General features: G+C 32.4%; 2 protein-coding genes across 2 annotated transcripts; both read left to right on the top strand.

Annotated features, from left to right (window-relative positions):
• LOC115230844 (uracil-DNA glycosylase-like) lies at positions 1-10,243 on the top strand. The gene is made up of 3 exons (XM_029800969.1): positions 1-99; positions 9,676-9,846; positions 10,004-10,243. Exons 1-3 carry the CDS (start codon positions 1-3, stop codon positions 10,241-10,243), a joined length of 510 nt encoding a protein of 169 aa, XP_029656829.1.
• Positions 10,244-10,579: 336 nt separating this feature from the next.
• On the top strand, positions 10,580-11,135 carry LOC115230845 (60S ribosomal protein L9-like). The gene is made up of 3 exons (XM_036499843.1): positions 10,580-10,816; positions 10,848-10,922; positions 10,953-11,135. The coding sequence occupies exons 1-3, from the start codon at positions 10,580-10,582 to the stop codon at positions 11,133-11,135; spliced, it is 495 nt and encodes a 164-aa protein (XP_036355736.1).
• Positions 11,136-15,075: the final 3,940 nt, after the last annotated feature.

Raw genomic sequence — 15,075 nt, forward strand, 5'->3', positions numbered from 1 at the left:
ATGGCTGACCTTCGGTCGGAGGCTAAATTGGTTGATGGGATTGATGGTTACAGATACCTTGGAGTTCTAGAAGATCGAAGTGCAATATTGAAAAGCAAAGTACTGAACACACTCTTTGAAGAATTAAAAAAGAAGATCGATAATCTTTCGAAGACAAAATTAAACTCTTGCAACTTATTTAAAGCCATAAATGAACACGCATTATCCCTCTAAAACTACTACATTGAACTCGTCAATATTGAGCTAACCGAATTTGAACAGATTGAAAAAAATGTGCGTAATATCCTTGTACAGCACCGAATTCACCTAAAGCCTGAAAACAAAGAAAGGCTTTACCTTCCAAGAGGCCAACTAGGGGGACGACTCGTATCAAACCTTCACAAAAGTAATCATAGTTTTCCAATTCCTCCGTGATCTTGAGAAAAAGTCTCGTTACTGCCTAAGTAAAGATGGGATTCTGTGGGTCATTCATACAAAGGAAACACATTTGGCCACAATTGCTGAATACCTCAAAAACAAATACAACATCCAAAAACTGGGGACTTTGATTTGAACATGCTGAGAGAAGTGGAGAAGAACCGCTTGATTGAGCAAATAAGAAAAAAACCATTACATGCAATTCTATTCGAGTATTTAAATGATCCCAACGTCGATTTTGGTCAGTCCTCCCATTGGTTATCTCATGGAAATAACTCCCCGTGAACCGAGGAGCTTCTGTGTCTAATACAGGACCGTAATCTATTTTCGACAATCTGGAGCATTGTGCAGTCACTGTAACTCAGCCACGAACTCAGGCAGGAAGATAGTTGACACCTAGCGATGAAGTGTGGTTAGAATGCTAAATAGTGACTACTTAAAAGACACAACAAAGTAGTAAGTGTATAAATCTGCACTTATGCACGAAGTATGGAATTTAGAAATCCAGGAGGTTGAAAACTCGTTCTGTTGAGTTAGTGATTGTGAATAACTCTGTGGAGATTTGTGTTGAAACGACAATAAGCATGGATCTGAGGGTCGAGAACAACAAGCCGGACATCTTTGGAACACAATCACACTTATTGAGATTGGGGTCATCTCCCCAAAAAACCTAAAGTAATTTAAGGCGGAAAACCTCCATAAATACAATTTGCTTGTCAGTGAACTGGGCAAACTTTTAAAAAAGTAGAAAACTTAAAGATTTTACATGAAATTATTACGGCCCGTATAACACCTTTTTTAAATTGGAAGTAGTACTTATTGCATAGATCCTCTATTTTATTCGAATTTCCTAGGATAGCCAGTTAATTTTGCAAATCCGTTGCTTTCTGATTTAAATAATTTCTTGAATTCAAAAAAAGAAAGTTAGAAAGTCAAAATGAACGTGTTGATCGATTCAGGCTTTCCTGTACTTGGGGGGTCAGTCCGACGACGACAAACTGCAGATCGAGAGCCAGTTCTCGCTTTGAATAGAGACCGAGACGCGCTGGAAGAGCTAGTTCGCTCCCTTCCGCGTATTCAAGGCGATTTTTTCGCCTAGCATTCGGAACAATTTCTCGGCCTTCTTACCGATTACGCTAGTGGTCTCGAAGCAAAGAGTACGAACTCGTGTGTCAGAAAGGAGTACGTATTTCGACCTTTTCCTCTCCTCTGCAAGCGTATCCTGGATAACATGCTGTCCAAAGCAAAAGCGTCTTGGAAAAAGAATCTACATAGGTTACGTCCCAAAGGAGTGACTTACCTCCCCTGAAAGAGATTTCTTAAATTTTGGCAATTAATTCTGCTGCTTTTACAGAATCTGCAATTCGTCTTCTATTTTTGTGTACTTACCTGGTACTCTGATCGTTTCATGGTACCTTCTACTGTCCTTCAGAGCGTTCATTTCCTGGATCTGTATTCCAGTCTTGCTCCTTGACATAGAGGAAACACATTTTTTTGATTTTATTTGATATTTGTTTTTTCAAAGACGAAATTTAAATATTGTAGTCAAATAGATCTTTGTTTCTTCACAGGGACTGATATCTCAGTTGTTGGTGATTTGCTGACAATCCAAAATTCGAATGGCACTAGCCTAATTATTTATTCTAATAATTCCTTGTTCCATTTTCTTATCTCTAACTCACTTGGCTGAAGGTTCCACGCATCAACAATGCTAAAAAGATTGACAAGTCCCGCCGTCATCAGTGTACATTCAGTTGGACCAAAAGAACACAAGAAAAAAACAAGTAATTGTTGTTTTATAAGATAATAAAATCACACTAGTTTTACAGAATTTCAAACATATTTATGATTATGTGTCTTATTGCCTAAAACCTATACTTCATTGTTTTTTAAAAGTAATTTTTAATCACAATATTTGCCGGACTTATGAATCTATTTGTAGAATGTGACGAACCAATCTCCATTTTGCTACTTGAATCTCGGCTTGCAGTAAGTTGAATCTATTTGTACAGTTTAATATTAGATTTTATTTTGAGTAGTTATGCGGTCTCTTAGTTGGCTCCAATGCTATTACTTAAGAAATTGTTTTTAAAATTTTATAAGAAATTATCCAAATAAATCAAAATTATAGTTAATTAATTAGTGTCTCTGTTTGTAGATAGATTTATATAAAAATCAATTTTCTCCGTCAACAATTGATCCAACTGTTCAACTCTGTTTCTTACACCACTGTCATTTAGTATATGCTCCTCTTCGTTTGCCAAATATTCGTTCAAACAGTGGTCAATATCCTGAAGCCGGTGAAGAATATTATAAATTTCATTTTCAAAAAATTCATTATTCTCCAAATCTTCTATTTCTTGTCGAAGTCTATCCAAAAAATTATTATTCTCAAAAAATTTATTATCATTGTTGTTATTTTCGTTTTGCAACCTTCTCACCATTTTGCCGCTAACTCATTATTTGCTATTTATAAAAATAATATATAGCGGAGAATATGACTATTTTTTATTAACTAAAATTTGTCATTGAATTTAAAAATATTATGAATCATTTGTTTTCAAAATTATTATGACTCATCGTGTATAAATTTCTTTTATAATTTTAATTATAGTTAAATTAATAATGAAAATAATTAGTTAAATGGAATTTTTAACTTTTACGTCTTCTTTATGTAATTTGTATTTTCCATTCAAAATATTCGAAATAGTCGAAAATCAGAACAGTCTTCTGAACATTTTTTTAATGTTTCTTGCCTGAATAATTAAATAAATTAGAAATAATTATCAAAATTAAAAAATTTAACAAATATATATTGTAGATTAACTAAAAATACGATTCTACTAAAACTTTTCTTCAAATACTAAATATTAGATTATCATATTTTCCTAAAAACAAAAGTACTTTGCAAAAAATTGGGAATCAGGTACTTGGGATTAATGTAATTTAAATAGTTTATTTAATACAAACAGCATGAATTTATATTTTTAGTGAATCCTTTATTATATCATTCATTAAAATAATTAATTTAACTTATCTGATTACTTAAATCAACAATTGTTTTAATGAAATTGACTACATACAAAAGTAAAAATAGAACTAACTTAAGGCGTTAATTTACGATCTTTTCTGAGTATATAAACGATTCTACGCAAAATACACAAATCAAAGTAAGTAGCTGGCATTTAGTAATCTTAACTTGAAGTCTAAGGATTAGATAAATATAAAAACACTTTATACTTTTGAATAGTATAATGTTACTTTTTCACTTTAAAAAATAAGCATGCTCTTTGATAAATATATTTATAACATATTGTAGTAACTCAATGAAAAATTCGATAAGAAAAAAAAACGCAAAAAAGAATAAATCTCTAGAAAACGGACAATATGAAGCAGGCCTAATAAATATGAGAAACAATTGCTATTTGAACTCCGTATTACAGACTTTAATTTTTACTCCACCATTTTATCAACATTATGATTCTAGTCCACACCTTAATCTATGTTTATATTTTCATTTGAATTTTGCAGGTCAAAAAAATTAAAAAATGAACCATGTCTGGAATGCTCGATAAAATTACACATCGATAAAACGAAGTTAAATTGCTCCTTTTTCCCTGATATGATTATGCAGTGTTTATTCAGTAACTTATTTTGTTTTAATTAATTACAGATCTCTCTAACACGATAAAAGTTGATGAACAGCAAGACGCTCACGAATGTTTTATATTCATTCTCGAAAAACTGAATAATAATCTGTATGTTAATAATAATTATTTTAGTTCTAATTCTGGCGACCCGACTATAATTTCACAAATATTTGAAGGAATTCTTCTTAGTCAAGGTTGATATTTTTATATTATTTCTTAGTTTATTGTACAAGTTGTGGAAATTCTTTCAACAAATTTGATCGTTTTTCGATTTGTCTATTTCAATAAAAGTATTATAAGAAATTAAGTTTTTTATAGTATGCTTCGTCACTCATAAAGTCAATTTCCTCATATTTTGAAGTTGAACAACTAAATGGGAGTAATAAATACTTATGTAATAGGTTTTTTATATTTAAATAACTAACTTATTTAATAGCTGTACAAATTATGTGGAGGCTACAAAGCTTTTAAGTATTAATAAGCTTCCAAACATTTTGACTTTTCAAATTAAAAAGTAGATAAAATATGATCAAGTAAAATATTTAGATTTTCGAACGAATATAGATCTATACAAAAACTAAAATCAAAATTTCAATTTGAACACAAAATAAACATGCTCCCCTATTTAACAAACCCTAACGTAATTATCTTGTTTAATAAATTTTAGGGTTCTCCTGAACGATATGAATTATATTCAGTTATTGTTCACCAAGGCTATTCTATCATCAAAGGGCATTACATTTGTTATGTAATGTCTCAAAGAGGTGAATGGCTTATGATTGATGACGATCAAGTTTTATTATAATATATTTTATTTCAGATACAAGTCACGACGCTAAATGATGTGTTGAAGTCTTCTCCATATTTACTATTTTACAAAAGAATAGAAAAGTCAATGACTAATAATAATGAAATTGAGGTAATAGAAAAAAATTAAATTTTTATTTAATCAATTATTTTAATTAATATATAAATAGAATAACGCTGCTATTCCAAATCTCGAGCAATCTGATTTCTTGACTAAACAAGTGTCAGGAAAAAGAAGAATTAAATCTGAATGCGCTGGGAATGCAAAGTTCGTATTAGAATGATAGAAACCTCACTTTTGTTTTGAATTTTTTTTCTGAATTCTATTTTTGCCGTGTTCAGTCACATCTTCTCCGTTAGTCTCTACCAGGATTTTCTGTTGGTGCAATATTTTTGAGTTGTCCAGGTCGTCCGCCTCTTCAGTCGCAGACCAACAGTCGACAGATCCTCATTTAAGATGATCGGAAGTGTCTCCCTTCCTCAATCCGATAGAAAATATTTTTCTGTCAGAAAATTTAGCTATAAGAGCTAAAATTCAAAATGAAAATCAATTAAAGAACTGGATTTCAGAAAAATTTACTGAAATAACCCGACAACATTGTGATTCGGATAGGAAAATTCTCGGTTACATTAGTATGTCTGAGAAAAGAAAAACAGAGAATAAAAGTTCTTTTAATAAATGTTGTTTTTAACTTTTCTGATTTTGATTGCAACAATTTTGATTTGGGTTGTGACAAATTCGAAATAGACCTAGAAACCATACATTTAAAAATAACGTGTAAAAATAACGTGATTTAAAACAATGATTTCTTTTTATGTTCCTTTTATATTTTGCTACTTTAAAGTTCGATGGTAGTTGCCTTTTTTATATGACAGAATGTAATGATTAAAATTTATTTAGTTATATTGAAAAGTTTTATTAGTTTATTTAGTAAAGCTTCATTATGAAAATGAAACAGTAATAATAAAAAAGCTTATTGAAAATTTAATCTAAAGAAAAGTAAAAGTAACTAATTAAATATATGGAGTATTTAAATATTATAGGTAAATTATAACAAAAATAGGTCACGAATGTTTATTTTGATTTGAGTGAATCATTTCTCTTAATTTGTAATAACATTTGCCTCATGTTTAATACGCTCCTGAACACTAAAAGCTTGCAAAGCTCTCTTCTCATCAGCATTGTATATCTGTCCCTCCTTCCTTATCCTCACAGTCTCCATCATCCTATGCCTTGATCCACTCATCACGAATCCTTCATTCTCAAATCCCTGGATCTGTTCGCTGCTGAATCCAATCTCCCCTCTTCTCGGAATCCTCTTCCCCTCAGCAATATAAGCAGCCATTGCTGTCCCTTCTCCGGGCAATAAATCCTTCCCAAATCTACCCCGTTATTATCTAGTGAGTCTACTTCATTCGTTTCATCAACATACTATCCGCAAACTCAGGCACTTCTCTCACAGGACCAATCATTACTTCCTTCGACTTGTCAATATCCTTGTTGGACAAAGTTTTATTCGTTTCTACATAATCTTTAAAATGCATTACTTTGAGCAGGAACCCATTCTCCTATTAATTCGTCTGAAGAAACGCTGGATTCGTATCTTTTCTTTTCCTTTTCCGTTTTTTACAGTTTTTAGAACTTTTATGTTGAGAATGTTTTTTTCTACGATTATAATAATAATTATGCATTTACTTTTTATGTCTTTTTGAATTAGAATCAGAGTCACTGTAATGTTTTAGTTATAAACAAAGTTTACGTTGAATTTTCTATCTCTGAAAGGAGTAGAGGAGGAGACGGCTCCCAAATATTGCAGCGGCTGCTCTCAGCTATTTTTATTCGTTCATTTCTCCTCCTACAGACTTAGAATGTAAAAAACTTTTCCAAGAATTTATTGATGTACAACTCATTATCATTCTTATGTTTAGCTCTTGCTAAAAAATTCACAAATTATGCATACTGTTAGACGACATGACAAACAGACCAAAACTAGTTATTTAAATATTTAATTTAAAAATTATATTTTATAAAATAATTCAAATTGATCAGAAATCGTATAAAAATAAAATAATTTGAATTCAATTTTTGGACTTGATTTAAAGGAGGTAATTTAGTTAAAAACTATAACATTTGTCGACGGAAAATCTTATGCAATTATCCGAATCGTCCTCATCGTCTTCACAAGAAATATCTCTTGACATTAAACATATTTCATAATCGGACATGATTCCGATATATTCGTCGTCCTCATTAGCAACATCCATCGCTATTTCATGACATGTGAAAAAATAATTCAATTTTAAAATTACAAATTATAATTATGCAATGCTTACTGGTTGCTTGGCTTGCTTACTGGCTGCCTCACAACCATATTCGGGGGCTTGGTTGACCGCTATCCCAATGGGTTCTATTGAACCTTATTGGACGATGATTGCCTGAGGATCGGCATATCACTGCGCCTAGGTCTGAACGTATGCCGGGAACACCGGTGTCGCTGTGGATCGACCGTTGACCCCTTTGGATTGCACCCGTTATCGTGCCAAAGAAGTCCCGGACGCTTCCCTCGACATACGGCTCTGAACGACATAGTCAAGCGGACTCTGGAAACTGCCGGATTCCCTTCACAGCTGGAACCGGTCGGGCTGGCTCGGGAGGATGGTAAACGTCCTGATGGTCTAACGACCTTCCCATTTGAAAATGGCAAGTCTCTCATCTGGGACGCCACTTGCACGGATACCTTCTCCGCCGGGAACATCTTGTCGTTGGCTTCAGAGCCGGGCTCCGCAGCCAACCTGGCCGAAACGCTAAAAATCAAGAAATACAGTGCATTATCTCACACCACATCTTTGCCCCGATCGCAGTGGAGACATCGGGAGTCCTCGGCCCCAGAACTAAAAAATTCCTTATTAAACTGGGGGATTTGGCAAGCAAAGAAGAAATGATCATCGGGAACGGACATGGCTTTTCCAACGCATATCAATAGACATCTTGCGTGGGAATTGCCATTCCATCTATCCTCTGCTGCTAATTAAATATACATAATTATCATAAATTGATTCACTTTAAAAAAAAAATTATGCAATTAAGCGAACATTTTTATAAGAAAAAATAGTAAATGTTCCCAATGAGAGTATGCAATAAACCGATTTATCCAATTAACCGATACGTAATTATGCAATTAACCGATCTATTTTGAATGGAAAGCATATAAATTATGATTTTAAATATAAATTTATGCGGTTAACCGATTTATGCAATTTGTAGTGTAAATCATTTATAAGGAAAAAAAAGAATAAAAAATTTTATTTGTAAAAATTAATATACAAATAATTATCTATTTATTCGAAATATAATTCTCAATGCACTCAGTCCCAAATAAAAACGCAGATCCTAATATACTAGCCAGAGCAGAAAAGGTCCTCTTCGTTGAATCAGTAGACACCAGACTACTTGAAGGCAATTCTCGGAAAAATAAAACATCCAATAAAAGTCCCGAGGATAAGATATAGACTGTCATAGATATGGCGGACTTCCCACAGTCACTAGAACTATGCATAACCTGCCGAGTTACAAAAACACCCAAAGGGGTGGAAAATGAGAATAAAACCCCACAAACAAAATGAAAAATATGAGAAAATTTTTGCGGAACTGCTTTGCAGGCCAATGCCAAGCAAACGCAAATTTTATGCCCAATCGTAGCGACAAAAAATAACGTAAATTTTTCATGTTGTATACCCAATGTAAAACCGTCAAACAAAGAGTGGAGAGTAAAAACCAGAAAAATAGATACAAAGTCCGACAAACGACTTTGATTGTTTTCGGACAGTTCGGATGGTTCTGGAAGGATTGTCTCATAGCCTTGGTGTGTCGTAAGTGATTCGTGAAGAAGACCCGTGTGTTCTTCAAGTGATGAATTTTTCATTAATCCATTAATAATTATCGATAACATCAAAACGAAAATGACAAAAATTGGAAAAATATTCCATTGATGTAAAGACGGCCAACATTTGGTGGAGATATTTTCATATTCGGCCAATCCTTCTGGAAATAAAACTCCGAGGGTCAGAGCTACGAGAATTCCGTTAACAAAACATGTCCCATACTGTTTAAACGTAGTTAAAGTGGAACTGTAGCTAGAAAAAATTCTGGTTAGAATGTACGGAATGGTATAAACAGCTCCAGTAAATATAAATAAGCACAATACTAAAGTTATTTCATAGTTAGACATATAAGAATAGATCATGTTGACCTCAAAACATAATTCAGGAATCAATTTTTCTGAGGTAAACCAGAAACAATTTTAAAATATAACGATTAAATGTATATTAATATAAATTGATTTTTATTTTTAAATTAATTTTAGCGAAAATTAATTTTAAAAAATTACTATTCGAATTCATTCTGATAGAAAATCTCTATTGTTGCCGATTAAAATTTTATTTATTATTATTTAAATATTATTGAATATCTAAATTATATTTTTAATTACTCAACAAATAAATGATCTCTGGAAAATATTCAACTTTGTTGGGTGTTTCATATTTAAAAATGTCCCATCAATCCAAGCTGACTGCATTCGTTTTAAAAGTTTAATTTCTAACAAAATTGATTAGAAAAGCGACCTTTCTACAAATCAAATATCTAGAATTGAAAACAGTAAACTTGCCGCTGAAATAAAATTGGCGGCAACCCAAACTTCAAATTTAGTTGACAATGTGGGTCCATCCTGGTTCAAAGAATTAAAAAACGAATTTAGAAAAGACTATTTCATAAATGTTTTTTAATTAATAATATTAATAGTTATCAGAATATATTAAACAAGAGCGATTAAACAACACAATTTTCCCATCTCCAGAAAACGTATTTTCCTTCACTCGTTTCTGCCCAATAAACGATGTAATTTCTCATACCACATTAAATAAGGTCAAAGTTGTCATCCTCGGTCAAGACCCTTATCACGGAATCGGACAAGCAAATGGTTTCTCTTAACTGACGACATATTTAGGCCTGTGTTTTAGTGTTGATAAATCCGTAAAAATCCCCCCAAGGTACCTCATGTATTTAATCTTAGCCTTCAAAACATTTTTAAAGAACTTTCCGTGGACATTCCCCACACTAAAATCCCCAGCCATGGATGTCTCGAGAGTTGGGCAAGGCAAGGTATCCTCTCAGTAAGAATGTAGGAGTCCTCTTGCTCAATGCTGTCCTTACAGTGAGGAGTTCTCAGCCTAATTCTCACAAGGGACGCGGATGGGAGGAGTTCACGGATTCCGTAGTAGAATGGTTGAATAAAAAAACGAATAATGTGGTGTTCATGTTGTGGGGGAGTTATGCTCAAAAAAAGGGGTCCCACATAGATAAGGTGTAGACGAATGTTACATAAGGCAGAGTAGACATTGTGTACTTACAGCACCACATCCTTCGCCTTTTTCTGCCAGGAGTGGATTTTTTGGATGTAGACACTTCTCAAAGGCAAATGAGTATCTCCTAAGTAAAGGGAAGAGAGTGATTGATTGGAGCATTGCATAGTCATTTGATTATTTTTTTTCTTTTCTAAATCCTGTTGTATTGATGATAATAATTAATTATTATTAATATTTTATAATTATTAATTTTTAAAAAAATCACGTTTTTTATATCATTTGGTGTCTTTGTGGCCTAATGAGAAATATTGTGAGTACCCAGGAAATTAAAGTTCCTAGAAATGGTTTTCATATTCATTGATATTAATTTAGTTACATTCGAAATTAAAGCACGACTGATAACAATCACAGGTCCTCGGGGTAGTCTCACAAGAAGTTTCCGCCATGCTTCAATAAGCATTATAAAAATGGGGAAACAACGTATTATGCTAGAAAAAGTCAATTCTACAACTCGTGATGTCGCTCTTCTGAACACAATTTCCTCCCACATCACCAATATGATCAAAGGAGTGACAAAAGTATCTAAAAATAGTCAAATTCCAGGGATTTCGTTATGTAATCAGAGCAATTAGTCGAATGTTTCCGATTGGAATTGACATTACTGAAAATGGGACAAAATTAACAGTTATTTTTATATTGTCGTTTATTTTGTAGATCGAGAAATTATTTGGAGGACTTGAAAAACGAAATTATTCTTTTCCGCAGGGTGTGACGATTAGACCTTCAGGGTTATTGAAGGATGAGTACTACGTCGAGGGGAATGATATTGAATTGGTGTCTCGTTCTGGTATCCGTTCTTTAGTGACTGTTAGCCTCTTCTTTGCACGAGATGTGTAAAGTAAAGAATAAGGATACTCGTCTTTTCTTGGACGGTATCTATATCTCTAGTAAGACCACTGTTGTCCCGACATAATTTCTTTACTCTCTCGTTTTCTTTTAATTTTATTATGGGAAATTATTCTTTTTATTTATTTCGGCTAACTTTCTTTTCTGTTTGTGTAAGTTTTACTTTTGGCCAAGAATTACATTACCAGTGGTAGATTAGGCAAGCAAAATGAGGGGTGTTTTATCACATCCTCAGATTTGATGTGGATGCTCCCGAGAACACAGACATGGAGGATCGTTTTTTTGTCATCCCACTACGCTTCAGCTGCCGAACAAAGGCAACACTACGGGTTATTTTTAACGAATATCTCAGAAGAATTTGGCAGTATTTTTATGTTGTATGCAAGGGCCACGCAATCGCTAGAAATGGAGAAAGCTATCTAGTGAATTTATTTATTGTTTTATATGCATTGCCATTGCCGATGAAATCGCTATAGTGCCAAGAATAATAGTAATTTAACAATTCTTTGAAGACAAGCGTTTTTGTTTAATTTTCTACGAACTTTAATGATTGATTATTTTTTTTATAGGTATTGATCAAGTTCTTGAAAAAATATATATAAATAAACTTTATTTTGAAAAATTACAAATCAAAGAATCTGTTATTCAGTATTTAATTAGCAGCAGAGGATAAGATGGAATGGCAATTCCCACGCAAGATGGCTATTGATATGCGTTGGAAAAGCCATGTCCGTTCCCGATGAAAAATTGACTAGACATATGTTTAAAAAGAACTAATTTGATTGAAAAATTGTTTTCAGCATAAGTTTAAAGCTGTATTTATTTTTTTAATTAATATTGAAAGTTACTTGCACAAAAAATAATTTTAATGGAGTTAGTTTTAGTTAGTTGAGCACAAAGCGCTTTTTCGCGTAGCCCAACAAGGGTTTCGCTTAAACTATGCATTTCGAATATCCTCTTGCTATCTTTTCCCACTTCGCCTTTTTACGACTTGCATTCGAACATAGTCCAGAACAGTGGTTCTCAAACTTTTTTGCTTTCGTACTTCTTGGCATCCTCGACATATCGTCCACAAACTCCTTTAATTTGGCGGAACGCTGCTTATTGTTTTTATAAAATAATAAAATTTCACTGTTTTACATACTTTATAACATATTTCTTATAGTGTTAATTACCTACAACCGACGCTTCATTGGTTCACGAAAGTAATTTTCTATCAAAGTAGTTGTGAATCCTTTCGTATAATATGTGACATGGGCCGCGCGTTACATTTTTTGACCTTGTATCTGTCAAATTAGAATTCTTTGATTAGCCGAAATTTAATTTTTTATAGTGAACAAATATATTAATGAATCGATTTCAAACATGTTAAGAACGAGCGGCTGACGACATAATCGAATAGGCATTGCCGCGAACAACGGCCAAACCTAATCTTTGTCGAAGCCATGTTGGTTCCCTCCAATCGTTTTTTACATGAGCAATTTTTCGACCGATTTCTTTAAGGAATGACTCAGTTACAGTTCCTGTGACACCCGAAGTCTCGACTGCCACAGGAACAAAGCGGTACGAATCCCCGATTGTGGAATATTTGGCAATTTTTGCTGTCGTCAGCCGCGGAAAACTAGCCTGTCTTATAATTAACTCGTTTTTGAAATAAATTGTTCTGAAATTTAAAAAAAAACATGTTAAATAATCTTTAATTTATTAATGTTACAATGATAATCAAAGGCTTAAAAACCATTATTATGTTTAGGATGTATATGTAGCCTGGCGAATTGCCAAACTGTTGTTACAATTATTAAGATTTTAATTTTTTAACTTGGATAACTTACATTTCTAGCGTGTTTTTTCTTGTTTTATCTTGTTGTAATGAGTTCTTACTAGGGTTTTGTATAAGACATTATCGAATATGAGATTTTAAAGGATGCGTTGGCTGCTAAATTTCCAGAAAATTTTTCGAGGCACAAAAAATATAAGGTTGCCAATAAAATAGAGAATTTTACTATCATCAATGAAAGGTATTTTGAATGCGCAATAAGTTTCATATCTTAAATCCGCTGATCCCAAGTTAGTCATTACTCTGGATAATGAATCTGAAATTGAGCTTATTGCAAAAACATTGCACGGGCATTCTCACGGAGGAGTGAATAAAATTGAATATCAGTGTCGACAAAGTTACTTTACTGTAAAGAATGAAATAATCAGAAAAGTAATTCGAAATTGTCAAGTCTGTAAATTTTCACGTCCTTTAAAAGTATAAACATTTTTTATTGTAAATTGGAGATATAAATCACCATGTTTTTGTTTCTTGTCCTAATGAACGGTTTCAGATAGATCTTATTGACTTAAAAAGATTTTCGGCCCATGTCAAATTCTTCTGAGTTTAAGAATCAGGAAATAAAGAAAATTTGTTTTGATTTTAAAATCAAACAAATTCACGGAAGACCTAACAATCCACGGACATAGGGGATTGTAGAGAGATTCAACCAAACTTTAACAAGAAAGTTATCAAAAATTCTTGATACAGCGAGAAAAAGTGGATAGTGGAATTAGAAAATGTGTGTACAGTTTGATAAACATCTCTGTACATTATTTTCTAATGTAGAGCCCCTTTGAAAAATATAGGGAATTAATGGAATAAATCAATAATTTGGTGGTTTCTATATAATTTTTAGATGATCAGATGATTGTGTTATTTCAGAGCAAATGGAAGATCATTATTGTTCACTCCAGAAATCGTAGAAAATTTGCGTAATCCAATTTAAAATATATACGTAGTAATTCCGAGTCAGAATTTTCCTTATCCGGATCCAAAAAAATTCAAATTTATAAGGAAACCCATTGTGAAACTTCTAATTATTACAAAGCTATGAACAGGAAAATGAATGTTCATAATAGTAATATGATTATAATGTTGGTGATAAAGTAAGAAATAAAAAAATTAATAAATAGATTCGAATTAAAAAGATTTTGGAACTAATCCATCGTTGCGACTGGATAAATTCGAATCAAAGTACTATCCACCAGCTGAAATAATAAATATTTTGTCGAATAATCGCTTAGAGGTACTTTTAAATTTATTTATTTAATAGATTAAACCAGGGGTGTCAAACTCATTTCTTCCGCGGGCCGTATTAAAAAAATTTTAGGCTCCGCGGGCCAGACTATTTATTTAACAAAATTCGTACTATGATTTTTAATTTATAATTTTAATTTAAAATCATTTAACAACACATTTATTAATTTTTATAATTAAAATATGTTCCAGAAACTTGACATCTTTTTTTCTTCATAATAGCGTCAATATCTGGAGTGAAATCCTGAGTTACCCTCAATCTTAGAATCTCACTTAGATGAGTGTGGGTGAGCCTTGATCGAAATTTTGTTTTGTTTATGTTCATTAAAAAGAAAAGTTGTTCACATAGATACAAAAATAAAAATATTAGTTATTGTTTATATATTGTTAAAATTCTATTTAGATATTTTTTTTGATTCGTTTCTTGGAAATTTTAGGAAAAATGTAGTGTTCGTTTTTTATTTTGGTTTACTGTATGTACTTTCGAACATTGACAAGATTTTCGAAGCTAAGGCTGTTAAGTTGGGATACTTCGGCAAGAGATATTTATAAAAGGTGTCTAAGCCCACCATGGTAATTTATTCTTCAGATCTGAGTCACATTAAAATCAATAATTTCCAATTGTAAGTAAGCTCAAGATTGTGTAATTTTGCATGAATGGTATTCGAAAAACAAGTAAATTCGTTTTCAAGTTCACGAAAAATTTTCAAACGTGGTCCAAATGTTTGAAGTAAATCCTGTTATTTTCACTTTTTACTTCTTGTATTTTTATTTGTTTTTAAATAATAATTTTAGATTTAATACACTTTTAACTTTTACCCGCGGGCCATTTGAGATCGTCCGCGGGCGTATCTT

The sequence above is a fragment of the Octopus sinensis genome, unplaced genomic scaffold (genome assembly GCF_006345805.1).
Source record: "Octopus sinensis unplaced genomic scaffold, ASM634580v1 Contig16532, whole genome shotgun sequence".
NCBI lineage: Eukaryota > Metazoa > Mollusca > Cephalopoda > Octopoda > Octopodidae > Octopus > Octopus sinensis.